This window comes from Plenodomus lingam (assembly GCF_022343315.1).
Source record: "Plenodomus lingam strain CAN1 chromosome Unknown contig_23, whole genome shotgun sequence".
NCBI classification, from domain to species: domain Eukaryota; kingdom Fungi; phylum Ascomycota; class Dothideomycetes; order Pleosporales; family Leptosphaeriaceae; genus Plenodomus; species Plenodomus lingam.
The window spans coordinates 1,200,034-1,225,436 of NW_027093940.1; the positions used below are offsets into that span (position 1 = coordinate 1,200,034).

Here is a 25,403-nt window from a genome sequence, read left to right on the forward strand (position 1 = left end):
GCGCAGGCTCTATCCCCTGAATATGAACGAGGAGGATTTCACGCACGGCGAAGAAAGGAAGAGAAAAACGCGGTAGACATATAACATGAGATACAACCCTCGACATCACCAGCTCACCCCCACCCCCTAAGGCAACCCACCCCCCGCATTCACCGCATCCGCCAACAAACTCGTCCCCGGCCGATTCTCCGCATACCGCTCATAACTATCGAGATACAAATCCTCACCACTCGTCGTAACGCGAACACAGCGCTCAGCCTCGATGCCCTCGACCCATCTGCGCCAGCGACTCCCCTCCTCAGGCGCAGGCCAACCGCGATAGGGCGTCAAAACGCGGCTGAGACGGAGGATCCAGGGCGCGAGCTGGACGTCGACGAAGCTGAGATTTGGGCCGAGAAAAAAGGGGCCGGTTGGGTGGGCGGCGTCGATGAGTTTTGCGATTTGGGCGGCGAGGTTGGCGGCGTGGGTGTGTTGGTCGGGGGCGGCTTGGGATTGGAGGAGTTTGTAGAAGAGGGGGATGATGTGGCGGTTGATGTGGTCGGTCCAGAGGCGGCTTGTCGCTCGGGATTGGGGGTCGAGGGGGAGGAGGGGGGGGCCGGCGGCGAGGTCTTCGAGGTATTCCATTATCACGCTGGATTCGTGTGTGGACCACGTGGGGCCGTGGCGGATGGCGGGGACGAGGCCGCGCGGGTTGACGTCGAGTAGGGATTGGGGTTTCTTGTAGGGGTCTACTTCGATGTATTGGTAGGGGAGGCGCTTGTATTCGAGCGAGATCCAGACGCGTTGGACAAAGGGGCTGGGTTGGGGGTTAGTTGCTGTTGAGCGGCTTTGAGAAGAGGTGTCGTGGGTGGGGAGGAGATGTTGGTAGGAGTAGGAGAGAAGAGAGACTTGCCAGAATGCACTACCATACAGCTTGAGGTCATCCTCTTTGGAGTGATTTTTGACCGTTGTCAACGCATTGCCCGTGGCTTTCTTATGGTACGTTTTCTTGGTCGCGTCGCCGCCCTGATTGGTGTCGGTCATTGTGGACAGTGCAGAAAAAGTAGACAAGCGCGAGCAGCGTGAAGGTTTGGGCAGGATAAATAGACCGAAACAGTGGACTGGGACTGGAAACGTAGAGTGACGACAAGGGACGTGACGGGGAAATGCTCGCAACACTCTAGTTGAGAACGTGAGAGTATGATTGAAAGACGGAAAACAAGCCATTATATCAAGACATGGCAAGATCGAGTGACTCGGCAAATGGTCCGATCAACTGGTCTAGCCCGCATCAAGATGACGTATGCATCTACTTGTTGCACGGTCGATCGTATTCACAACGAGTAACAAGCCAAAAAGCACAAGATGGACATACTTGGAAAGACGCAGAGATGGCAAATTGAACTGTAAGTGAAGGAATCTTACCTGTACTTTCTTTCTGTCATCCTTTTCCATCTTGGCCTGCCATCTCAGCACACTATTCTTCTTGACCCGGTCACTCTCTTCCAACGTATGTTTATGGGGACCCGCAACCCCATCACCTTTCCCATTTCCACCATTCCCATTGACTCTCTGAAATGTGTAAAACTTCTTTGGTGGAGGACCCGGTGATAATGGGGGACCTGGCGCATAGTGCGACATGCTCATACTCGGCTCACCCATGTTCGACGGCATATCCCAGGACCCAACTTGGTGTTGCGGTAACATCTGATGCGGCTGTCCGTAGAATGCTTGGGTCTGGCCTAGATTCCCACCCACCATACTGCCGGCGGTCATTGGGCTTGTCGACTCGAGTTCGGAGGCGACAGGTGGCCGATGACCGAGCTGCTCTTCATATTCCCGCTGATCGAAGAATTCCGTAATCTTGATCTTGACATCGCAGAGGTTGCGCTCTCGAGCGACTCGTTTCCTCTTCTTCTTGTCCGGATCGGTAGACTTCTTCGTGCCTGGCGGGCGGCCCTTGAGGCGACAGTCCCAGTAATGCGATACAAACCGTTTGCGCTTATGTCGCTGCGTGGATCGATGCGAGTAGACGTTGTCAATATGTGGGAAATAAGTCTGGAATCTGGTCATCAAGTTAGGTTAGTAAAATGCGCACATGTGCTGAAAGCAAAGACGAACTCTTCTTCTGTCAACGTGATCATATCATCTACATTGAACAGCCTTTCCCGCCACAAATCCAAATCTGGCGGATTCGGGATCAACTTGAGCCCTTGGAACTGGCCATGATTTGTGAACGGGGACTCGTCACCGTCCGGGGCCTGCGGTTGTTGGAGCACGGGCTGAGCGTGCTGAACATGTGGGTGAGATTGCGGCAACGTCAGTATAGGCAATGGCGCGGGTAGTGACAGCTGCTGTATTGGCCGTTGTGGCGGGAGTTGTGTCTGTGGTGGCAGCGGAGTTGATAGCTGCGGAGAGTGGTAGTGCTGCTGTGCGGGGCCTTGTAGTGGGGGTGGGGGCGGAGGCGCATTCACGAATAATCGTGGACTCGTCGCATGCTGGTAGGTTGCTGTTGCTGGATAGGGTGGGAACGAGGCAGAAGACGGTAAGCCATGTTGCTCGTACTGGTGGTGGTGTACAGGCAGCTGGTGCGCAGTTGGCGGTGGCGGCGGCGGTGGCGGTCCGTTCAGCGCATAGGGCTGTTGTTGGTGATGGTGATGATGCTGCTGCTGCTGCTGCTGTTGGTGTTGGTGTTGTTGCTGCTGCTGCGCATGGTAGACATTATGCGCGTGGAGGTCCTGAAGCTCGGGCACTGTCTGCTGTGGGTACAACGTGCCGTCGGGCGACTGGTGCAGCGTGTGAAGTGCGCCTGGGTGTTGTTGCAGTGACCGCAATTGCTGCTGCAGCACAGGCGACGAAGCCTGCTGCATGATGGCGCCGAAGGTTCAGTGCTGCTTTAAGCCGACCGACCGAGGAACCCAAAGCCGTTGTGGAAGTTTGGAAAAGATCACCCGGCAGCGAACCTGGTTCGCGGATTGCTACTGGAATGTGGTGCAGGTTGCAGAACAGTGACCAGCTAGTCAAAGCACGCAGAAAAGGTTGCAAAGGCTGATGGCTACTTCTTTGTCTGATTCAGCACTCTATGTGGCGATAATCGCTCCACCACCACTTGGGGAATATCATCATAACATCCAGCCGCTAATTCAAAACACATTGGAATCCTGGGATCCCCACCTCGCTCGCCCTCGTGCTGACAAGTGACATGCGGCCAACCCTATCAAACCTTCTTTTGTCTGTCCTGTCCTATCCTGTCCTGTCCTGCGCTACGCTGAAGTGGCTCCGAGGAGGGCCCCACATCCTTAGCTTTTGAACAAGACCAACCCGCGAAACCTCAACGCCGTGCCCATGCTGTGACGAAGAGAAGCATAATCATGAAACATACACATCTAACCATTTTCTACTCGCCAGGAAGCAAGTTGCTCTTGACCGCAAACATCTTGGCGGTGACTCCAGCGGTGAATCCATCCACCTGCCTCGAGTACTGCTCGACCTGTCTCGAGTTTAGGAGCGTCTCCAACCTGCTGGGCTCCTGGGGCAGCTTGAACAGTCTTTGCCACTCGTCTTCTGGGAGAAGGGCCTGCTTGGATGCCGTGCGTGCGGCGTTCTCGGCCTTGCGCTTCTGTTGCCAGGCGGTGATCTTGGTTTGCTCACGTGCGAGCGAGCGCTGGTAGTACTGGTAGTTGTTGATCTCGGTGTGGTGATTCTCGATGCTCTCGAGGAGGAGATCACATGTCTTCTCGAGGAAAGGGTCGATGGAGAGGTCTAACGAGTCGTAGTTGGGAAATAGAGGAGGTTGTGGGGTGTTCGGGTCTTGTTGCAGAGCAGCTAGGTTGGGTGGGAATTTGAGCTCCTCCTTGGGCGCAACGGATGGTAGCTGGTGAAGAAGTGATGTGAGGAGATGGGAGTTGCGAATGGTAACAGGGAGTTCGACCAGGATGTCGTGGTAGCGGAGTCCGCTCTTTTGAAGACTACAATTGTTAGACATGTTACAGTCGCGATTCAAGTAAAAATCTCATACACACCTTTCGGTTGTGAACTTGCCCTCCTTGTACGCGGTCACAAAGGAAGGCGAAAGTCTGTATGCGCGCAGGTTCAAGCTCCCTTGAGAGCTTCTGCTCACATCGTAGACGACAGCCACGGTCCGCTCATTTGGCTGGGTCTGGTAGAAGTACTGGTTCTCAATGGTGTTCAGGTTGACGAAGTTGCCCATGCTGGTGCTGGTGTACCACCCCACGTTGTTGGCATCGACGTTGACTTCGCGCAGGAACTTGATCATCTCGTTGCCGTATGCAATGTTCTGCTTGGCACGAGGAGCGGCAGCGGCGAGACTAGCCGCGGAGTCGTTCTGTCCATCGGCCTGTGCAACAGACAGCTCTGGGAAGGGGAAGCAGTTGGTGATCTCGAGGACGCCATTCTTCTCCATGCCAACCACACTACCAGTCGCGAGAGAAGGGAAGGATTTACCACTGGCAGTGGCAATCTTGATCGCGACCTGAACTCCATAGTCAGCCTCTTGTACTTGCGAAGTATGCCCAAAGTGTGTGAGCTAGAAGAGCACAATGGCGGGGGGCGTGGTGGGGTGCCAGCTTCGCGGTTTTGGACGTACAAGGGCATCGATCTGCACCGCCTTGAAAGGCAGTTCTTTCTGAGCGTCCGCCATGTTGGAGTCGTCGAAAAAACGTTGGGGAAAGGTTCGGCGGGGGGCGGTAACGTTGGGCGGTCGTTGGTGTTGAGGAGTAGAATTCGCTCTCAGTGACTTTGCCAAGATTCACCATGCTAAGCGAAGAGCATGACGCTAGCTCAAACACGGTTAGATCTCATTGCCCTCCGTCCTACAACATGTACATGTATTATTGTGCTCGTTCTGCCTCGCAATATAAATTCTTTGGGCTCAGATTTCAGTCTGGTATAAATATGCGTCTCATGAGTGATTTCGAGGAGATCCATTGTCACTTATCGGAATCAATTGTGTTGATTTACTTCTTCGTTCCCAAATCTCCTAACGACACTAAAACATCGTCCTCCAACAAGCCCCCCTTTCCAGCCATCCAATATGCAAACAAAAGGACCCAAAAAAATGGTATAAAGCGAAAGCGCCAAATAAACAACAAGTAAAATCGCAATGTTCATATACAGAGTAAGAAGAGAGAGATATCATGCACGGTGCGCCCAGTCCGCAAGCTGGTGCTCTGAATCCATAGAGTCTTGATTCTTCTCGTGGTGACTCTTCGCAGGCATGGGAGCGCCGCGGCGGTCCAGCGAGTATGTCGACATGCCCTCTTCGACACCTTCGTCTGGGATTCCGACTTCGCGTGTGAGTTCGACATAGTCGTACTGGTAATATGTTAGTTTGCGAGTTCGTGAAGAGAGGGGGGGAAAGGGAAGTAGCGTACAGCGAACTCGCCGATTTCGACGTCGTCGATACCGAGGGCTTCTTCTTCTTCGCTGGCGCGGAGACGCAGGACGGGCACAAATTTGCCGAAAAAGTCGAGGACGCCGAGGATGATGCAGGTGCCGATGAAGGAGTAGGCGCCGCCGGCAAAGGAGTCTGCGAGTTGGTAGCCGAGCTGGATCCAGTGGTGGTTTAGCCAGCCGCCGTCGATGATGGTGGCGCCGTCAAGATGCGCAATGTAGTCTGCGGCAAAAAAGGCAGTCAGGATGTTACCGATGAAGCCGCCGACGCCGTGTACAGCAAAGATGTCGAGGGCATCATCGCAGCGGAGGAAGTACTTCAATTTGGTGGCGTAGTTGCAGGATATGCCGCCGACGACACCAAAGACCACGGCAGACCAGGCAGGCACGTATCCAGATCCAGGGGTAATAGCCACCAGACCAGCAATGACACCAGAGCAAAAGCCCACGGTGGACCACTTGCGCTCTAAACGGTAGTCGACCAGGCACCAGGTAATTCCACCGCAGCAAGCAGCCAGGTTGGTGCAAACAGCGGCCATGACCGCACGGAGGTTAGCAGACAGCGCCGAGCCAGCGTTGAAGCCGAACCAGCCAACCCATAGGAAGACGGTACCAATGACGATGTGGGTGACGTTGTGCGGGCGGTAGTTGAGCTCTTGTGTTCCATGTCCACTTCTCTTTCCAAGCATATAGGAGTATGCGAGAGCTGCAGTACCAGAGGCGATATGGACAGGGGTTCCGCCAGCAAAGTCCAATCCGCCCATCTTGAAGACCCAGCCGGATGGGTTCCAGGTCCAGCATGCGATGGGGTCGTAGATGACGGTAGTCCAGATGAACATGTAGATGACACAGGGAAGCATCCTTCCTCGTTCGGCAACAGCTCCGACGGCCAGTGCAACCCTATGTGATATTAGCTAGGTCTTGCATTCAAGGTTGTAGATCATACGTGATGGCGGCGAACATGCCCTGGTAAAGACAAAACATGAGGTCAGGAATCCGCGGACTACCGATAGAAGGAGCCGCTAGAACATCCATTAACCCAAAGTTATCCAGCGCTCCGATGAACTTTCCGGCCTTGTGCGAAAAGGCAAGTGAGTAACCCCAGAAAAACCACTGGAAGGAGACGACCGCGGCCGCCATGACGGAAAGCCATAATAACGATAATGCCGACTTTCTCCTTGCAAGTCCAGAGTAGAAGAACCTAGTTCCAGGTCAATTCTGAACAGCATAGGGCGAGAAATGTTAAACTCACCCTACACCTGGGATCATGAGAAGCACGAGCGCTGTCGATGTGATCATCCAAGCGATGTCGCCGGGCTAGAGAGATGCATTAGCTTAGCCCCACGCATCATCATCAGAATCGCCTCCGGCAAACTTGCATTGTAAAAGACATTGAGATTGTATAGTCTCGAATCGCCTCCCGTCGCTATGGAAGTATTGGTGAACGTTTCCAAAGGAAGCGTCGGATCCAGTCCCGACGATACTGGATCCATTTCGGGCGGTCTGGCACTAGAATACCGTCGTCTTTGGAAAGTTGACAGAGGTTCGGTTTTGCGAATCCAGCGAATGGAGCCCCTCGCAGCAATACCGTACAGAAGCTGGATAGGGAATAAGAGGTAGGGAAACTGAGAAATGGAAAAGAAGGAATGGAGTGGGTAGAGGGGAGGTAAAAGGGCCTTGGTCGATGGCGACAACGCTTGAGAACGGGATGTTTCGTAGGTCAGACCTTGGCGCTCGCCCCAACCTTGGAATAGCAGAGCTGCAAAGAAGCAAAGAAGGTCGGGTGAAACTAACGCAACGACCGAGGAATAGTCGGCAGCGTGGGCGGGGCTGGGTACCCAGACAGCAATGTGAGGATTCACAAGATGGTATACATATACGACGACGTCGAGTGGCTGATTAGTCGCTTAGGTAGTTCAACCACGTTGGCTTGATCTCCGAACGCACGTTCGAAGGGGTCCGTGATGGCTGCTAGGTATCGTATCAAGACAGGACAGGACAGTCAGGACAATGATCAGAAGCTATGTAGAGTACCTAGTCCTCCCATGTGTGTACCCTTATTACCGTTTCCGCCCACAACGCTTGGACGGTTCCTAAACGACGAGGTGCAGCATCATGTCTTGCCCCCGTGCAAGAATTAGCGAGTGGCAAGCCACTGTGGGGGATTGATGTAGAGTAGATACATACCAGAGATCTGTGTGGTACATGAGGTCTTGTGTGTGATGCGTGATGTGTGTTGTTGTTGGTCAGCCAATCTCGAGACGGCCTGTCACGGCTTGCTCGCTTGCTCGCTACGATAAGTACCCAGCAGCCAGGCGCCAGCTCCCACCCAAACGCAGCCCCATGTTCCTACATTTCTGGGGCCTTGTTTTGTGTGCGGCTGGACGAACCGCGTCCGTGGGATCATGTCCGTCCTCGTAGGATGGCAAAAAAAAAAAAAAAAAAAAAAAAAGAGAGTCTGGAGCAGCCGTTTCTTCTCTAGTCAATCTTTTTCCAAGCCAATCTCAGTCACCACTACCCTACTCTTACATAGGAGTCGTACTTTGTGTGAGGGTCTTGAAGGCTCACAAGACTGTCATGTTCTACTTCTCCAAATGCCCCCCATTGTCTTATCCTCCCTGACAGTGAATGGCCTGCCTGCGAGCACAAATAGCGGCCCGGACATCAAGAGCAATCTCGCATGCGACATTTACCATGCCGCCGGTCGCACGAGTGTCCTATCGCTCCCCTATCCGTGTTGGGTGATGCGAAGAACAACATGTCTTCCCCAGTTGTGCCGAGCAGGGCACGCTGATAACGTGAGGAGCCGTGATAGGCCCACCGAACCTGTACGTCGGCCTCAGATCTCACAAACGAGGCTAGAGCCGAGAGCGAGGTCACGGGGCCAGTCTGGGCAACTGGTCACCCAAACCGGGCAACGCCGCCTTTGCTGCACATGCATTTGACCCCCGTCACAGACATAACATGACCCCCATCTTCACAAACATCAAAAGGTCCAACGAACTGTGGTTGTCCAGGCCATTTCATTCGACATGGCAAGACTAGATGAGAAGAAATTACTCGAGCTTCACATTCCAAAGCTTCTTTTCTAGCACAGCATACCTGTACCGTTGCAAAAAAAAAAAAAAAAAAAAAAAAAACAGGATCAGATCTGTACCTACCATAGCCAAGTCTTTGTAATGCATCCCTCCAACAGCCCTATTGTTTCGGTTCCTTATCTCTCTCTTCCCCTCATCTCTTCCATGTTCAGCACCGTTTCCAAAAAGGTCAATCCCACGTCCTGCCGTCGCATCCCGCCGAGAGCTCCAACCACCGGCATCCAAGACAGCCCCTGGCCTGCATCTCTTCTACTCTTGCGGCTTCGGCTTGCATGGACACATCACATGCTAGCGCCTCTCCGCTGTCTTCCCATTGGTACCGGTAGCTTTACGATGCGCTCATAGCCTGAGACAAGTCATTTTCAAGAACAAAGACGAGGCGGCATCAAGGTTGTTTACTGTGCATGCATTGATGGTTCATCTAACACATGCCAATTCGATTCACAGCTATTGTGGTCTTGGATACGACATTTTATAAATTCCTCCGACACAGTTTCCAGGTACGCGTGTGCTTTAGCTACCTGCCATTGGCCACGCTCGGCTCGGGCTGATGGCCGGTGAGAATAGACAAGAGCTTAGTTTCTAGCCCAAGCACGTCCATAGTACTCGCAGCTCTCTGTCCAAGCGCTTTGGGACCTACAAACATCCAGAGATCCAGTACTTGGCTAACTTTTACGATGGCAAACCTGGAAGCGTTTCGACATCTGTTTCCCTCTTGAATTGTGTATCTTTCCAGTCGCCTTGTCCCAGATATCCATGCAAATGGATGCATGAGCGGGTCACATACTACCGCCGACGTAATAATGTCGTGTTTAATAAAAGCCTCTTTCGGGCCGCCGTTGGTTTCAAGGTGTGCGCAAGCAGGTATGCTCTTACATTTGTCCACTGGAAGGCTTACTTTCTCTGGGGTAAAGCGCTATGAGACTGAAAGAGGGCGGGGTTTGTAGGAGACATGTACGCGCGTCTCGAAGGGTGGATAGCCGTCCACGATACGATTGGACAGTCCTGCGTTTATTTGCATGTCAAATTATCAAGGATGTGCAGGTGTGCCGGATCCGACTGGTGTTGACCCTCCAGGTGTGCCTGAGTCGGTACCGATCTTCTTCTTCTTCTTCTTTTTTCTGGGTATCAGGGCCGGTGTATTTGTCATTGCGCTGCGTAGGGAGAGATAGGAGCCACATGTCAAACAAAGGTTATCCGGAAGATCGGGACTGCAGAAGACTGATGATGCGAGATTAGCATCATGTTGACATGTGCAAGAATAATATTGCAGGAACTTACTGCTAAGGCATACACTGCACACAAAGCCAATGTCAACCACCCTTCGATGGCAGAAGCATGCTGCCCGGAAATCAACTCCACCTGCATTAGGAACGACCAAGCTTGCCCTTGCAGTCACATCTGGCAAAAAAGCCATCATCAGATACTGTAGTAACCCCTCTGGCCGTTCAGGCTTCATATAGACACCTCCGGTCGCGTCACTCGCTTGCTGCAGCAGGACAGTATCTCCTGCTAGTTTGAGGATATCTATTGGAATTCTTTTTCTCTGCGCAGCAAATATAGAATTCATGACGGGTATGTATTGATTCGCGAGATCTCCAGACACGGAGACAATGAGTATGCGAGATGTCAACGGTATTCGGTCGACATGAGTATTCTCAGCATCCGCTAATGCTGCGAGGGATGCACTCTCAGCGCTGGCTGCGGTTGGTGCGTGCAACATGGTTTGCTTGTTTATATGTGTCAAAGCAAGTGAGAGCGCTCCGCCGATGAGAGTGGTTGGTGTCGCAGCGAGGTGTCTCTCATTGGTCTCGTCCAGTAACTTTGCGAAATTTCGTAGAATTGCATTTTCGACTATGGCAAATGGCCGATATTTGTTTGGATTCTCCGCCATGTGAGGCTCGCTGTTGCCTCCAGCACCGTTCATCTCCACATCTCCATTTGCAGCTTTACGCGGTCTTGGACTGGATGATGGTGTCGGGTATAAAAAGGTCGTCTTATGTGAGTGCGATGCTATGACAGCAACTTCGTTCGCATTTCCTGAGGCTAGGTGGGCGTTGATGAAGACGAGGATGTTGGCGAGGGCTGCGGACAATGAAAGGGTCGAGGAAAGATGCGCCCAGGCGTGCGGGTTGGTGTCGAGAACAATGGCTAGTAGTGATGGCGGAGGTGCTACGCATACGTTAATCGAGAGTACATGTCTTTGAGCTCATTCAACGCATACCTTCAACCGTCTTGACATGACGGTCTGAGCCATCAATGCCGTTCATGCTGAGTAGAGTAGGCGCACAGCTACCCTAGGCATTCGAGGGATCAAACTCTCTATATACAGACCTTTGACATATTACTTCACTAGAGACAAAGGTTCAGTGCTAAGTCCAGGTGTTGGATGTGCAGCTTTCCGTGCAGGTGAGGTTTTGTGGCCTAGCTTGTCGATGAGGTCAATTCGCGAATGCCCACCTGGGCAAGCGCGACCACGTCTGCACGTGACAGAGGGAGAGATCTCCACAGGGTAGCAAATAGGCCCGAAATCACGACCACCTCCAGTCCAAAAGTTGGTGAGTTCTAAGGCTGAGATTCTTTAACGGAGAATAGTCCTGTCGGCCGCATGCCTATTACCGCTTTTATATCTGCAGGTCCATCCCAATACCGGTAACTAGCATGGTGGGTTGGCGACATCAGCCTGATGCACCGTCAAACGGCTACCTACGACTGCTTCTTGTCCTTCTTCTGCTGAAACTATCGCATCAACAACTTGCAAGATAGCACTAAATCATTCAACCTCTTCACTCTACACATCATCTATTAATACTTTCTATCATATGTTTTGATCATGCGTATTAGGTACGTCTGGGATAGCGTCCCGAAGGAGCGCCAATGCAATCCTTGATAAGACAAGTGTGAGAACACAGTCAGCAAATGAAAGAGTTATTGTTCTGTCGGAACATGGGTTTTGAACACTCAGACATCTTAAGATGATTGTATTCCTATAGGAAAACATGATGATGTCGTTACCAGAGGTAGATTGGTGACTCACCACTGGAGTCATTCCTGGTGGCGTTTCAGGGTCTACCGAGGCAAAGCAGCAACTCTCCCCGCTTGGGGGCGTAAGGACAAAGTGCGCCAAAGTGCGCCTGGCCGGCAAAATGGGCGTTGGATGATTGCATTGTGGCCCCAGGGCGGCCTGAGAAAGAGCTTATATCATTGCTCACCTTTCTCCACCCGAGGCCCCAGTTTTTATGCTATCCCATGTTAGCTGAGATTCAACCATAGCTTGCCTATGTTTGCCCAGGCATACATTATTAGATTGAATTGACTTTATAGCTATCTTCCTCATCATTTGTTATATCACCTTTGGAAATGATTACAGAAACGATTCGTAGAGTCGATGGCTACTCACATGATGCATACACGTATTATCCAGTCATTATTGTCGGTGCCGGCGCTTCTGGTATTGCTATGGCGTGTCAGTTAAAACAGCAGCTTGGATTCGATCAATTTCGCATTTTTGATCGCCAGGCTGGTATTGGAGGCACTTGGTGGATCAACAGATACCCGGGCGTTGCATGGTGAGTCTTCTCCTCTCTGGCCGAGAGTTCAATGGAAAATATCAGTACGAACACCGCTCACACCATATAGCGATGTGCCTGCTGTCTTTTACTCCTTCTCCTTCTCCTTTGCCCAAAACCCGAACTGGACATCCTTTTACCCGCCTGGCAACGAAATCGTTCGATATTACCACGAAGCCTGCGAACAATACAAGATTACGGATAAGTTTGAGCTCAACACGGACATCCAAGGCTGCAGATGGCTGGAAGATGAGAAGCTATGGGAGGTCACGATACGCAGGATGGTGGCAGGTATGGGGGATCTCTCAGCCAAGGAGCGGCAGAAAATTGTCGATGATCAGGGCGAACACGCTGTGTATTCTGAAACGGAGATTGTGAAGAGTAAAGTCGTTGTCAGTTGCGTTGGTGGTCTTGTGGAGCCTAAAGGATGGCCTGATGAGATCAAAGGCATTGAGAACTTCAAGGGCAAGATGTTCCATTCTGCGAGATGGGATGAAAGCGTGGACTTCACCGAAAAGAGTGTCGTTGTTATTGGAACAGGTTGCAGTTCTGCCCAGCTCGTACCACGGTTACCAAATGCACCGTATAATGCAAAATCAGTCACCCAGCTGATGCGATCTCCACCATGGGTTGTGCCCCGCCCTTCTCCACCGGGAGGAGACGCCTGGTGGGAGAAAAATAGTGCGAAGCTGATGAAGTATATCCCAGGATTAAAGGAAATGTTGCGATTCACCGTATTCCTTGCCGCCGAGGGTGAGTTTTTGAAGCTGTTCCCCAACACAGCATATGCAGAGAAGCATCGAAAAATCTACGAGGAAAAGGTCCTGGAGAATATGAGGAAGTACGTGCCCGAAAAGTACTGGGAGATCATGACACCAGACTATGGTGTAGGCTGCAAACGACGCATCTTCGATAAGCGATGGCTAAGAAGCCTCAACGACCCCAAGATTAACCTCACTACACAACCGTTGAGTCGAGTCAGCGAAACTGGAGTAGTACTAGGACGTGGAGCCACATACCCCAACAACGTGAACCCTGAAGAGTATCCAGAGAAAGAGATAGCCGCAGACATTATCGTGTTAGCCAACGGCTTCGACACAACCAGATGGCTTCATCCCCTAAAGGTTGTCGGTAAAGGCGGCAAAGACCTCGTGGAGCTCATGGAGGACCGAGGAGGAGCCCAAGCCTATCAGGGTACAGCAATGGACGGCTTCCCAAACTTCTTCATGATCTTTGGTCCCAACACCGCCACAGGACACTCTTCAGTCGTCATGGCGAGCGAAAGTAAGTCAACCGTACATCGACTACCCTCTTGCCCCCATGCTGACGATCACTGCAGACATGGTGAACTTTACCCTAAAATTCATTGCCCCCATCCTGCACAACCATGCTACAACCGTTGAGATCAAGACATCCGCGGAAAATGCCTACACGGCTGAAATGCAACGCGCACTCAAAAACACGGTTTGGCAGAGTGGTTGTTCTAGCTGGTATTACACCAAAGATGGCTGGAATTCAACCGTCTATCCCTACTCGCAGATTGATTTTTGGCGCCGCTGCACGTTTCCTACATGGAGTCATTGGGATATAGAGTATACAAGTAAAGGGCTTATGAAGATGCGGAGGAGGAGAGTGATGAGGGTTTTGGCAGTGTTGGTGGCGGTTGTCGGGGCTTGGAGGGTCAGGCAGATGGGGTGGAGGGTGGGAGATGTCAGGACTATGGTTGAAGGAATAGTTAGGAGGTTGGTGGAGGGGAGTTTGTCGAGGCTGGGGCAGTCTTGGGATGTAACGAGGAATACCGGTGTTTTCTTGATGACGGGGAAAGGTGTGTATGCTCGGTGATGCAGCAGTGGCAGTTTGTTGGTACCATGTAGATGTGAGTTTGTAATCAATGTACACGAATGTAATCTTGTGCCCAGTTCCAATCAGACTAGATGGCAAGGCTCGATGCTTGATTTGTTCTGCTCTGTTCCGTGAAGGCTTCGTTTGTACAGATGTTGGTGTCCTAACAAACGAAGCGAGAACGCAGAAACACTTTCAGTGGTCTGGCATTCCCGTCCCTTCAGCCCTACCCGTTGGCTGTGGAACCCCAACAGCACGTCATTCACGCTAAAAATTATTCAATGCATCTCCAGTGGAGAACTGACCAGTGCATAGAGTAGAGCATTATTCTCACTGCGGGACCGGCCGGTCGGCCGCATGATTGTGGAGTTTTGACAGTACATCTATACTAACGAGCGCATTCTGTCTCACCCCATTTGCAACATCGTCTGGCCTCACTTCTGACTTTTGATTTCCTACTTCCTACTTCTTACTTCCTATACTACTCAGATTACTATCAGTCTGTTGCTTCTACACGCACATATCCAACATGGCAACGTGAGCCCCGCCATTACCCCGCCATGAAGATGAACATAATTAACAAGACGACAGCAACATCACATGGCACCCCTCCCTCTCTCGCGCCGAGCGCAACGGATTCCGCAAGCAAAAGGGCTTCACAATTTGGTTTACTGGCCTCTCTGCGTCTGGCAAGTCGACCATTGCAACTGCGCTCGAGCAGCACCTTCTGCACCTGGGCTACGCTGCATACCGCCTCGACGGCGACAATGTGCGCTTCGGCCTGAACAAGGACCTGGGCTTCACAGAGAAGGATAGAAACGAGAACATCAGACGGATAGCAGAGGTACGTAAAGTGAACGTAACGCAAAACATCTGTCGCAAATTCAATCATGGAGTTGGGACCGCAAGCACACCTCGCAAACATCACATCTCGACTATGTCACTAAACCCACACCTACCAGGTCGCCAAACTCTTCGCGGATAGCTCCACAATCGCAATCACCTCCTTCATCTCGCCCTACAAAAAAGACCGCGCCACCGCTCGCGAACTCCACGCCATCACTACCGGCGATGATGAGCCCCTCGCCTTTGTAGAAGTATTTGTCGACCTCCCGCTCGAGGTTGCAGAGGCGCGCGACCCCAAGGGCCTATACAAGAAGGCGAGGGAAGGCAAGATCCCAGAGTTCACAGGCATCAGCGCACCGTACGAGGCGCCCGAGAATGCGGAGATTCACATTAGGAGTGATCAGAAGAGCGTGGAGGATAGTGTCAAGGAGATTACTGAATATCTGCAGAGTAAGGGGCTTTTGGAGCAGCTGAAGTAGGGGATATATATTATCGACTTGATTTACTTGGGTCAGAGAGGTGTAGGAAACCTCGTTGAAGAAACAAAATGCATCTGGAGATGTGGATACCACACATACTCGTGCAGATTATCGTTCATCTCCCATCCATGTCACAATTCCCCCTCAGTATCAACGCAGAAAACCAAATCTCCACTACTTGGCCACCCAGCGCAATTCAGATAGGTAGTCGAAGCGAACACCTATCCCATACCCACCATCCCAAACCGCACTTCCAACACAAGCCATCCCCAACCCTCCGCCAACAAGGATACCTATACCTATACCTACACGTCCTCGTCCTCGTACACATACACACACCGTACACACCAGCAACCCCAACCCCAACACACGTACCACCCCGCCTCGCCCAACTTACTCCAAACGAAATAGGTTCTGCGGTGGCGATGTCAAAGATCGGATACACAGGCTCCCCCCGGTACTGTTGAGAGCGATTGTTTGGGATGTGTGTGTATGTGGGTGGTGGGTGGTGGGTATGGACATGGGATATGGGATATGGAATTTGCGGTTTGCGTGGATGGGACTACGGGTGCGTGTGTTGTGGGAGCGCGAGGAGGGTGGGTTGGTGTTGGGATGATGAGGTGGGCGGATTAGCCGGGAATGGATTCTGGGATTTGTATGGTGTTTGGGGAGAAGGGTTTGTGTGGCGTGGTGTTGGCTTGCGGTCCTGGTGCTGTGGAGCAAGACTTCATGTGATACCTAACAGCTACACTACACGATATCCCACATCCTCCAGTCCAAACCCCCCCACCCCCCTCCCTATCTCTCATCCTCCCATTCTCCAACCCTACCTCCTGATTCTTTATATTACTTCACCCCGCTCTCCTCCCCCCTCCCTACACGCCACAAAACCCCACCCTGCCATGCTGAAAAAACAATCACTTCACACCCTACAACACACACAACCGCTCCACCAAGCCAACAAGCTTAGCGCACAAAATAAAATAAAAATGAAGCGTGCAAGTGTGCGCGAAAGGGTAGGTTTGGGGCTGGATAACGCGTATGAGGAAGGAGAGCGTGGGAGAGAGTTTGGCATGTTTGAGCTGGGGGGACGTTGTGCGGAGGAGCAGACGGGGGGGTATGGATATATTATACTATACTGTACCGATAATACATGTGCAGTAGTAGTAGTTTGAGGGTGGTCGTGTTGGTCTGGGATCATGGGCTTGTGTGGGGATTTGGTGTGGAGAAAGAATCATGCTCTGACATGAGTGGACAAGGGGATTTGTGGTTTATAATCGTAGGGGTTTATAATAGCAAGTAAGTGAGTCAGCAAAGCAGGCAAAGCAAGCAAACCATGCCCTCAAAACCCTCAATCACGATTATAACCAGCAAGTCTTGCATTCCAAAATGACGAATACCATACTTCATAACAGGGATCTACCATAGTCTCCCACCCCGCCCGCAACCCCTTCTAACCCTTCCAAGCGCGCGACTATTGGAAATCCCGCTGCGCAATATATCGGGTGTAGGGGGTGGTGGTGGCGGGCGGGTACGAGATTTCCGTTTGTGGATATTGCGTGATGGGTGATGGGGGGAAAGGAATACTCGGTTAACCAGGGGGGGAAGGCATGTGAAGGAATTAGACTTCCCGAATGAAACGAGGGGTGCAGGAACATCCCTGGTCGTCATCAGACAAAGCGCGACGGGGACGGTATCTTGTGTTTACAAGGCGCCGCCGAGATCTTGCTTGAGTACGTCGAGGATCTTTTTACTATCTACTTGGCCGTCTTCTTGCTCCTTGTTTGCGGGGTCTCGTGCCGCTCCGTCTTCTTTCAGCCGCTTGAGGATTTCGGGATCGAGGTGTTGCAGTAGGTCGTCGAGTTCTTTTTGCTCTTCGCCTTGTTGCTTGATGTATTCTTCCTCTAGCATGAAGGAGCTGGGGAGCGGGTAGAGGGAGCTGGGGAAGACGTAGATGGTGGGGAATTCGAGGACGGTGTGGCCGCGGAGGTTTTCGGCTAGGGGCTGGGATGGGTCGAGGGGGATGAGGACGTGGCGGGTTGAAGTTGTACGGGGTCGTAGTAGGTAGAAGTTGAGTTGTGGTTTGTCTTGCGATTGGGTGTTTGGTGTGTTGTCGGAGTCTGGAACCATTGCGTCTTTGCTGGTAACTGCATCTTGGTCTTGGGTACCAGGGGAAGACTTTCTCTCCAAAGGCGGTTGCTCTGTTATTTCATTCTCATTTTTCGGCGGAACCTGAGGTTGTTTTGATGTATTTTCGTCTGGCTCTTCTGTAGCAGCATCTGTGACTTGTGACGCACCACTTGCCAGCTTCCTCTTCTTGTTCTTGTGCTGATTGTTGTGTTGACGGAATGGATTGGCATCCTTGACATAGGCTGTAGATGATGTCTCGGTAAGTACACGGGTTTTGTTTGCATCAAACCATTCCACCGTCCAGACGATATTCCTGTTGGCCTTCCTGATTTCAAGCGTCAGTACGAATCCTTGTTATGATGGCTGGACTCCCTACTTGGTCTTTGAGATGTGAGACTTGTTCTCTCTCTGCCTACTCAAGCCCTGAGGAGCGCGAATGACTCTTACTCCCGCTGCCTCGAGACGATGGTAGTTGATTTTCCCATGATGGGCCTTTGCACTACCATCAGACGGAGCATCCGTAGCAGCGCTAGCAGCCCGTTCCGCCTTCTCCAGGTTCCGTTCAATGCCACTCAGAAAATTGAAATCATGATCAATACCGGCTGGGGTGACTAGCTGTGACTTCTTCACGAATTTCGTGGGATCCCGTTTGCCCGAGCATTGCGCCCATTGCTGATGGCGCTTATAACATGGCAACGAGCAGGTGCGCGCAGCACAACCTGGACAACAGTACTTGGATTTGTTGACGTTGCTATTTATATTAACAAAACGATCAGGCTGAAAGGCCCGAGGAGGCAGCACAACAGGGCACATTGCACGGTGGAGAGGTAAGCGTCGAGGAAAAAACGTACCAAATGCTGCAAAGATCGCTCAGCAACGCCTCGTCGGACATGGTGACAAGGAATTAGTCCCCGGAGTATGAGATCTGATCACCGTGATCTTGATCGAGTTTGATTGCGTGCTGCACGATTGGCGGAGGTTCCTGGAAAAAGGCAAGCGGACATATCCGAGTGCAGAGGTGGTATCGAAGCACTTGCACATTCTGGGGCTGACTTTGCTGGTGGGTGCGGTCCATGACTTGAGCTGGCTTGGCGACGCGGACGGGCAATTTCCAAGATTTGTGGCTGCGGAAGCCTGAATGCGACCTCGCAAACCCCGTCCAGCCAACCCGTTCGCGAGGAGCAAGCGTGAAAGCGCAAAGTCGTGCAAAGCCACAAGGAGCATCGAGCCGAAGCATCGAGTCTGGGAGAAGGCTGACTTGATGCATAGAAGGCACGGCTGACAGGGCAGCCTTTTCGTCGAACGGTCTATGGCTTGGACGGATCGCCGTCTATGGTACCGGTACCGTACGGTGCGCCTAGCTGGTGAACGGGTGCTGGTTCGCGGTGGAGCTACGATCATTCGGCGATCCATCAAGCTCGCTCTCGCAACGGACCGCCCTCTGGCAAAGACAAGTGCCTTTATTTTATGCACGCCTTGGAGATGCAGTTTTGTTTGTTTTGTGTGTGCGATGGCTTGGGGGCCCACATGGATCATGATGGATGAGGGGCCTCGTGGTTTAGGTACAACATCCTCTTGCCCCGATCTCCCAAGCAGAGATGCCTTTTCCAGGCCAACGGAGGCATCCCCCACTCCTTATCGACCATCAGGTGCATGCAAGTGGTGATCGCACTCAAAAGAGGCCAGCACAGACTTTGGGGCTATACGCTTGCGAGTTCGCGCGGTAAGAAAGTAAATGAAAGAGGCTCCCATCTCACTCGAATGCAGACCAGAAACGGGCAGCCAACAGGAACGGAAGCGAGCCAGGCCGATGCACCCACGTTCCAAACGCATAAAGGCCGGTGTTTCAGCTATGCAGGTTGACTCGACCGTTCTGCCATGACAAGCGGAGAGGGCGGAGGCGAGATATTTTTTTCCATGTTGGCAACGATGGCCAATGGCATCTACTCTCCATTGTACTACCTTGCGTTGTTGGAAGCGGCCGATGCGGGACAAGGTCAAGCCTGGATCGTGGCTTCTGCGGCGAATCTTCGACCCGACGGTGAAGAAGAGGGATGAAGCAGAAGACGGCCTCGTGTGCTGAAGACATGTTGGCTGTGGATCGGCGCTGCAAACCGACAACCAACATCAGCATCATCCGATGGCCAGTAGGTAGGGGCAGACTGGCGAGCAGCCGACTACTACTGGTAGAGTATAGTTGGACGCAGCCCTCTCCCCGATGCCCTGTCTGGGGCTGCGTATGCGCGACGCAGGTTCATGCATGCTGCTGCGAGGATGCACATGGCTAATAGAGGAGATAGAGTACATGTGGTGCACCAATGGCTTGCGCCTGAATCAAAAACTTCCCGACTGGGCATCCAGCATAGGGCCACAGTAGTGTCACTCTCTACTCTACATGCTCTCTCCCTACGGCGCTATTGCCTGCCCACCCGTCGGTCGAGAAGGCTCGTTCGCGCCACCTGGCCCACCCTTCTTTTCTGCTCGAGTCGTGGTACCAGAGAGGCGGCTCTCGGGATAGACTGATAGGCAGCCAGGCAGGCAGCTCCCCATGTAGAGTACATGGTAGTATTCCAACTTTGCGAATCGCCGAGCTCGTTTACTTGAATGGGCCGTCTCGTCGTCCTGAGGGGATACCCCCCCCCCCCCCCATAGGTCCCTTTGTAGTCTCCCGTCTGCAGTCTGTATCTGTATTCTATACAGCTCCTGTTTTGCTGCTTCGGCTCAGACTGGCGCTGTTTGGGCAGCGGGGCACGAAAGAAGAACAAGAGGTGCAGCGGTGCAGCGGTGGAGATGAAGATGAATGGGAGGCGGTGCTCTCTTTCCGCCTCCTGACCGCACTTGACGACTGTCTGCTTGCTGTAACCCGTGCTCGGAGACGGAAGCTTGGAGGGAAGGGCCTGGTCACTTGACCGGGACTGGCAGCTTGTCCCTGCCAATCTCCCTGAACCGAGAACTTGTCATGGGTCCCTTCCCCCTGTCTAGCCCCCTCTCCCTTAGCGCCTTCTCTCTCTCTCTCTCTCTCTCTCTCTCTCTCTCTCTCACACACACACTCTCTCTCTCTCTCAATTGACCGAGTGTGCGTACTGCATGTAGTAGCTGCTGTGCCTTGTCTCGCCTGGCTTTCCCGGTTCCGCCCTTTGGATACCTACAGTACCTACCTACAGTACCTGACTCTTCTACACCCTCCCCTATGTTATAGCCATCTGGATTAGCTCCTGGATCGACCCCCCTCTCCTCTCCCCCTACTGGTATCGTCAACCTCCATACTCGCACGGCCAACTCTCTCTCTCTCTCCCCCTCCCCGATAATAACGACCGAGTCCCATTCATCCGCCATGGCTCCTTCCTTGAGCCTGCGTCCTCGCACTGGTGACCGACCACCTACCAGAGACAACAGGGACAATACCGACCATAGCCTGATCATTCCGAGCCGGACCTCCTCTCTGCACTCACGAATCACCCAGCCCCTTCCATCCACGTTGAACGTCAAGCAGGGTGCAAAGAGCCCCAAGACACTCACCCATGCGTACATGGTGTGCGGTGTTGGCCGTGAACCCTCACAATGGGTCAAGGCACCTGCCCCAGCCCAGGGCAAGATCGGACACATGAAGGGTGCTGTCGGCACATTTTGGCTTCCTGAAATCTTGGGAAGCAGCCCTAGACTGGAGCAGGATAATGAGATTGCTAGATCTCTGCATGCTGCGATGCGGGTACGAGACCATCGAACAATGGCTTTGTCCCCCAGACACTAACTTTGTTTTCCCACAGGCCTGCTTTCCTCACGACGTCGAAATCTGCACGGGCAGGAGCCAGCCACACTGCGTACACCACTCGTTTGTACTGCAACAAGACTCTTCACACACGCTTTACGGTATTGCGCTGCGCGTATGGTCGCGCGCTGATGAGAAGCGTGCCGAGACGATCCGTGATCTCCGCAAGCGCATCGAGCCCGATTTCTTCGACAGCCCGGATGAGACGTACTGGATCCCCTATTGCCTCAGCTTCCTTTCCCGTTATCCCTTGTACAACTTACTCGGCGACTACCTGCGTGGCATGTGGATCCACTGGAACAAGGCCACGAATCTCTTCCACGCCGAGGAGGTGTCTCGCATCCTGAGCTTCCCGGCCCCCCGCTTGAACGACTTGGTCCGAATTGACATGAAGGACTATGCCTTGTGCTACCAGTTCCCTTCTTCGCCTACCGGTTTCCAAAACTTCGCCATGTGGCCTCTGTTCACCTGTCTCTCCATTCCCAACATCGTCGGTGTGATTGAGGCGGCGGTGTCACCAACACGCCGAATCATCTTCACGAGTCACTACCCCGCCATGCTCACCATTGCTGCTGAAACAGTGCGATTCTGCGTGAGGGTGTACGAGTGGAGTGGCCTGTACGTGCCCGTCGTGCACGCACGTCACATCAAAGACCTTGTGCAAGAGCCGGGACCGTACATTCTCGGTGTGACGTCCGAGTGTCGCTCGCTCTTTACGGCACCAACTGACGCCCTGGTCGTCGACTTGGACCGCAATTTTGTTCTCACGTCCAGCCCACCCACCGCCTTGACGGCTGGGCAGCGGACCAAGATGATCACCCGTCTTACACAGGCTTTGAATGGTGAGGTCTCGCCCACGGGTGTACCACAGCACCTGCGATCAGCGTATGGTGGTGGCAAGCTGATCCCGGCCGGACAAATCATTGTCATGCGTGGCGAAGTCGAAAGCATCCAGGACCCAGAATGGTGGAGCCAGGATGCAGTCATGTCGGTCATGGACCACGTGTGTGAGAAGCTTGTAAGTCCTCCGCCGCAAGGTTGTCGCCTGCTTACCACGCTAATCATGCATGACAGGGTCGTAATTCTGGCATGAAGGCCATCTTTGGTGGCGCAGTCAAGAAGCCGCTGATGACCAAGGTGTCTATGCGCCACCTGAATGAGCTTGTGCGAGAGCGCAACCAATATTCTCGTGATGCCCAGGAAGCTTGGCAAGACTTTATCAATCTCAAGGGTCGCATGGACACGGAGCTGTCAAAGGTCTCCAAGCGCAACAACTTCTTGGTCGAGGAGCTGGAGAGCTGGAAGCAACAGTTCCTCAAGTTCCAGGCCTTTGCCGAGGCCCTCACGAAGGAGACGCAGGACCTCAAGGTCAAGATTGAGAACCACAAGCGTGAGAATCGTCGTCTGACCAACCTGATTGACCAACAAAAGGACGATGCTGCCCGTCTCACCATCCGTCTCTCCGGTACCGAGAAGCAGCGCGATGATGCGCTCGAGGCACTTGTTCTGCAGCAGGAAATTGCCGAGGAGCTTGAACGCGAGAGGAAGAGGAACAAGAAGGAGCTCGCCGCTCTTCAGCACACCAACAGCGCCATCATGCGCCAGCGCGACGAGACGCAGCGCGTTGTCCTTCACCTGCGCGCACTCATCGAGGGCCAGACCCACCACATGGAGCACATTGTCAAGTCGCTGAACCAAGACGACATGTCACACTACATGGAGGCTGGCTTCGAGGATGTACCAGAGGAGGACGAGGAATACGAAGACGCGGAGAGTCATTCGACTGCAAAGGACAAATCAGAGGTTGGTACCATCCGTGGTGTACCTGGTGTGGACAACCGCAACGATTCAAGAGTAAGCATGGCGCAAGGTACCCATCTTGATGGCGAGGACGTCACACCTGATATGGAGCAGCGTCTACACAATAGTCCAGCCCGGAACTCGAAGCGATTCTCGAACCAGTCCATGGTGGACGTCGCGGACCGAGTACTGCGCGATAAGACCGACGCCATTGCATACATTATCCGCAACATCTCTGAGCAGTGTGCCGCCGCAGTCGAAGGCCTACAGCTCGCACAACGTGCCGACACGGAAGACGACGAGCGCAGCGAACGCCGCAGCAGCGTTGGCCAGGTGTCCTCTCACGGAGGACGTGCGCAGTCCACTGCGGGCAGTGAGTACGGCGATGAAGACATGCTCCGACCGAACCGCGGATCGAGTATCCCTCCCACACCTGACCTAAGCCACAGGTCAAGTACGTCCATGTCCATGGCCAGCGCCTCGACAACGCCAGACCGACACAGTCTTCAGCACAGGTCACATGATGCGCAGGTCCCTACCCGCATCCTCGAAGACGAGGACGATGTCGACGGTACCTCGTGTGATCTATCTGCCGACATGGTGCCAGTCTCCAAGTACGCGCAGACTCCCCTTGCCCGGCCCAACCAAGCTGTCCGACATGTGCGATAAAAAGGCCCCAACTTACCTACCCTCTTCTTGATGTTCATTATCATTAGCGGTCGATCAACGAGAATTAGCATTGATGCCCCTTTCCTTTTGCAAATATTCTCCTTTTTTTGTCCTGGCGTCGGCAAAGGGGGGGAGTCGTCCGTCCACTTCTTTACTCTCCTTGAGAATTCTTTTTCCATTCATTTTTTTGTTCACCATCACATATCCCCCCCCCCCCCGGCCCTTTGCGGGATCTTCTTGTGTTTATAAGGACGACGAGTGCGGTGCGCTATGCTCGCTAAAACAGGGAGGAAGAGGAACCGAGAGAGGGAGGCATAGTATAGAGATGAGATTTGGCTATGCTAGGCTCGCGGGTGAGGTGGAGTAGCCAAGCAAAAGCAGTCGAGGGAAAGAAGGCTTGGGCGGACCAAGGGCGGTGCCATGTTTGAGTGTGTGTGTGTGTGGATGATAGTCTTTTGGATGTTGGATGTCCTTTGTGTGTCTGACGGAGCCAGGCCAGCCCCCCTTATGTTGATTGTAATCTGTTGTCTTGTTAGGATAATACCATATCTCTTTTGATGTTTATATTTTGACTCGTCTTTTTGCTGGATTTCAAGGTGTATTATCGACGTGTTTGTTGGGTTTTGTGGCCTGGTTGTGAGGAGGGGCAGGGCTCTTCTTTGGGGGGTTTGATTAGTGTGAATGGTATGGGGTTTTTCTGCTGTGTATATCAAGGAGGTGAGAGGGGGGATGGACTAGGCTTTGTGGTGGATTTTGGACTTGTTATTTTCTATCCTAGTTTTTAGGTCCTGGTTCCTTGGTCCTAGTTCTTGGTCTTGGTCGCAATTCTTACCTCCGTCTAGACATTTATTATTGTCGCAATACTAATTTTAAAGGCCGGGGAGGTTTGCTGGATAGACCCTTTTGCTTTTTCAACGGGGGCGGTTTAGACTAGAGAGATTATTATAGCGTTTTGCTTTTAGCGTGTGTGTTTGTGTTTGTGTGCTAGTCTTTATCTCCTGTTTATACATTGTATCACACAACATCACGCCTTGTACCTTGTCTATTGTAAAAGGTCTTGCTTTTGCGTAGTTTGGCAAGCAAGAGGGTGATGGTGATGGTGATGGTGATGGTGATGGTAATAGTGATGATGATTGGAGATGGAGATGTAGGTGTAGATGTAGGAATAGATACAAGTATACAAAGCAGAAGAGCAGGGAGCAGTAGCTTGGAAGAAAAAGTACAACCTTGGAAAACTAGAGATGGGAAGGAGATGTAAATATATGTCTTGGAACTTGCATTCTGTCTATATTTTCCTTGTCCTATTATCACAGGACTTGAGATTTAATTGTTCTTGGCCCTGTAACCTACTACTAATACCTGATATCTAATACCCAGCTAAGCTCCCCCTCCCTCTTCTTGGCGCATTAGTATTAGTGTGTATAAGGGGTTGGAGAGGAGGATAGATATGCGAGATGGGAGATGGGGAGATGGGAAATAGGAAATGGGAAATAGGAGATGGGAGATGGGAGATGGGAGATAGTGGGGTTTGGAGGAGATGGTGGGGTTTGGAAGGAATGGGGGTTAGTAAAGAAAAGGAACACAGGACTAAATAACCAACCATATACCATCTCTTGCAAATCGTCTGATGTAAAACCTGTCATCTCGTCACTTATCAACTATCTCATCTGTCTATCCTTTCTACCCTTACTATGGGTATACATTACGCACTCATCAACTATCAACTATCAATCACCCAACACCCACCGCTCAACACCCCACCAAACCCCCTCCCCCACCCTTTTCAAACCCAGTACACCAGGCCGTCATG

At 52.4% G+C, this 25,403-nt stretch overlaps 10 protein-coding genes across 10 annotated transcripts; 4 read left to right on the forward strand and 6 right to left on the reverse strand.

Annotated features, from left to right (window-relative positions):
* Nucleotides 1–126: 126 nt before the first annotated feature.
* Nucleotides 127–2,849, reverse strand: IAQ61_006138 (uncharacterized protein; the record flags this gene model as incomplete). Its single annotated transcript, XM_066097068.1, has 4 exons — nt 127–796; nt 893–1,005; nt 1,405–2,044; nt 2,101–2,849. 4 exons carry the CDS (start codon nt 2,847–2,849, stop codon nt 127–129), a joined length of 2,172 nt encoding a protein of 723 aa, XP_065953060.1.
* A 527-nt stretch (nt 2,850–3,376) lies between these two features.
* Nucleotides 3,377–4,763, reverse strand: IAQ61_006139 (uncharacterized protein; the record flags this gene model as incomplete). Its single annotated transcript, XM_066097069.1, has 3 exons — nt 4,586–4,763; nt 4,002–4,471; nt 3,377–3,947 (listed from the first exon to the last, which is right to left on the reverse strand). The coding sequence occupies exons 1-3, from the start codon at nt 4,637–4,639 to the stop codon at nt 3,377–3,379; spliced, it is 1,095 nt and encodes a 364-aa protein (XP_065953061.1). The 5' UTR covers nt 4,640–4,763.
* An 87-nt stretch (nt 4,764–4,850) lies between these two features.
* On the reverse strand, nt 4,851–7,639 carry AMT1 (ammonium transporter Amt1). Its single transcript, XM_066097070.1, has 6 exons — nt 7,579–7,639; nt 6,771–7,510; nt 6,644–6,708; nt 6,338–6,592; nt 5,373–6,291; nt 4,851–5,313 (listed from the first exon to the last, which is right to left on the reverse strand). The coding sequence occupies exons 2-6, from the start codon at nt 6,882–6,884 to the stop codon at nt 5,134–5,136; spliced, it is 1,533 nt and encodes a 510-aa protein (XP_065953062.1). The 5' UTR covers nt 6,885–7,510; nt 7,579–7,639; the 3' UTR covers nt 4,851–5,133.
* A 212-nt stretch (nt 7,640–7,851) lies between these two features.
* Nucleotides 7,852–10,909, reverse strand: IAQ61_006141 (uncharacterized protein). The gene is made up of 3 exons (XM_003835782.2): nt 10,714–10,909; nt 9,771–10,661; nt 7,852–9,710 (listed from the first exon to the last, which is right to left on the reverse strand). Exons 1-3 carry the CDS (start codon nt 10,757–10,759, stop codon nt 9,520–9,522), a joined length of 1,128 nt encoding a protein of 375 aa, XP_003835830.1. The 5' UTR covers nt 10,760–10,909; the 3' UTR covers nt 7,852–9,519.
* Nucleotides 10,910–11,849: 940 nt separating this feature from the next.
* IAQ61_006142 (uncharacterized protein) lies at nt 11,850–13,785 on the forward strand (the record flags this gene model as incomplete). Its single annotated transcript, XM_066097071.1, has 4 exons — nt 11,850–12,058; nt 12,129–13,342; nt 13,398–13,548; nt 13,665–13,785. The coding sequence occupies 4 exons, from the start codon at nt 11,850–11,852 to the stop codon at nt 13,783–13,785; spliced, it is 1,695 nt and encodes a 564-aa protein (XP_065953063.1).
* Nucleotides 13,786–14,429: 644 nt separating this feature from the next.
* On the forward strand, nt 14,430–15,225 carry IAQ61_006143 (uncharacterized protein; the record flags this gene model as incomplete). The annotated part of the gene is made up of 3 exons (XM_003835780.1): nt 14,430–14,437; nt 14,492–14,744; nt 14,863–15,225. The coding sequence occupies 3 exons, from the start codon at nt 14,430–14,432 to the stop codon at nt 15,223–15,225; spliced, it is 624 nt and encodes a 207-aa protein (XP_003835828.1).
* A 1,104-nt stretch (nt 15,226–16,329) lies between these two features.
* On the reverse strand, nt 16,330–18,247 carry IAQ61_006144 (uncharacterized protein; the record flags this gene model as incomplete). Its single annotated transcript, XM_066097072.1, has 3 exons — nt 16,330–17,680; nt 17,732–18,106; nt 18,207–18,247. The coding sequence occupies 3 exons, from the start codon at nt 18,245–18,247 to the stop codon at nt 16,930–16,932; spliced, it is 1,167 nt and encodes a 388-aa protein (XP_065953064.1). The 3' UTR covers nt 16,330–16,929.
* A 12-nt stretch (nt 18,248–18,259) lies between these two features.
* Nucleotides 18,260–18,592, reverse strand: IAQ61_006145 (uncharacterized protein; the record flags this gene model as incomplete). The annotated part of the gene is made up of 1 exon (XM_066097073.1): nt 18,260–18,592. The coding sequence occupies one exon, from the start codon at nt 18,590–18,592 to the stop codon at nt 18,260–18,262; it is 333 nt and encodes a 110-aa protein (XP_065953065.1).
* A 641-nt stretch (nt 18,593–19,233) lies between these two features.
* IAQ61_006146 (uncharacterized protein) lies at nt 19,234–19,413 on the forward strand (the record flags this gene model as incomplete). Its single annotated transcript, XM_003835777.1, has 1 exon — nt 19,234–19,413. The coding sequence occupies one exon, from the start codon at nt 19,234–19,236 to the stop codon at nt 19,411–19,413; it is 180 nt and encodes a 59-aa protein (XP_003835825.1).
* Nucleotides 19,414–20,279: 866 nt separating this feature from the next.
* On the forward strand, nt 20,280–24,524 carry IAQ61_006147 (uncharacterized protein). Its single transcript, XM_003835776.2, has 3 exons — nt 20,280–21,064; nt 21,123–22,142; nt 22,199–24,524. The coding sequence occupies exons 1-3, from the start codon at nt 20,690–20,692 to the stop codon at nt 23,591–23,593; spliced, it is 2,790 nt and encodes a 929-aa protein (XP_003835824.1). The 5' UTR covers nt 20,280–20,689; the 3' UTR covers nt 23,594–24,524.
* The last annotated feature ends 879 nt before the right edge of the window (nt 24,525–25,403 follow it).

What these genes read in the sequence shown, in the direction of transcription:
- AMT1 (XM_066097070.1), bottom strand. Translation starts at nt 6,884, where the DNA reads ATGGATCCAGTATCGTCGGGACTGGATCCGACGCTTCCTTTGGAAACG. An exon ending in CTCATGATCCCAGGTGTAGG is followed by an intron (nt 6,593 to 6,643) that starts GTGAGTTTAACA and finishes ACCTGGAACTAG; the next exon opens with GTTCTTCTACTCTGGACTTG. An exon ending in GGCATGTTCGCCGCCATCAC is followed by an intron (nt 6,292 to 6,337) that starts GTATGATCTACA and finishes AATATCACATAG; the next exon opens with GGTTGCACTGGCCGTCGGAG.
- IAQ61_006147 (XM_003835776.2), top strand. Translation starts at nt 20,690, where the DNA reads ATGGCTCCTTCCTTGAGCCTGCGTCCTCGCACTGGTGACCGACCACCT. An exon ending in CTCTGCATGCTGCGATGCGG is followed by an intron (nt 21,065 to 21,122) that starts GTACGAGACCAT and finishes GTTTTCCCACAG; the next exon opens with GCCTGCTTTCCTCACGACGT. An exon ending in ACCACGTGTGTGAGAAGCTT is followed by an intron (nt 22,143 to 22,198) that starts GTAAGTCCTCCG and finishes CATGCATGACAG; the next exon opens with GGTCGTAATTCTGGCATGAA.
- IAQ61_006141 (XM_003835782.2), bottom strand. Translation starts at nt 10,759, where the DNA reads ATGAACGGCATTGATGGCTCAGACCGTCATGTCAAGACGGTTGAAG. An exon ending in TCATGTCAAGACGGTTGAAG is followed by an intron (nt 10,662 to 10,713) that starts GTATGCGTTGAA and finishes ACGTATGCGTAG; the next exon opens with CACCTCCGCCATCACTACTA. An exon ending in GTGCAGTGTATGCCTTAGCA is followed by an intron (nt 9,711 to 9,770) that starts GTAAGTTCCTGC and finishes TCGCATCATCAG; the next exon opens with TCTTCTGCAGTCCCGATCTT.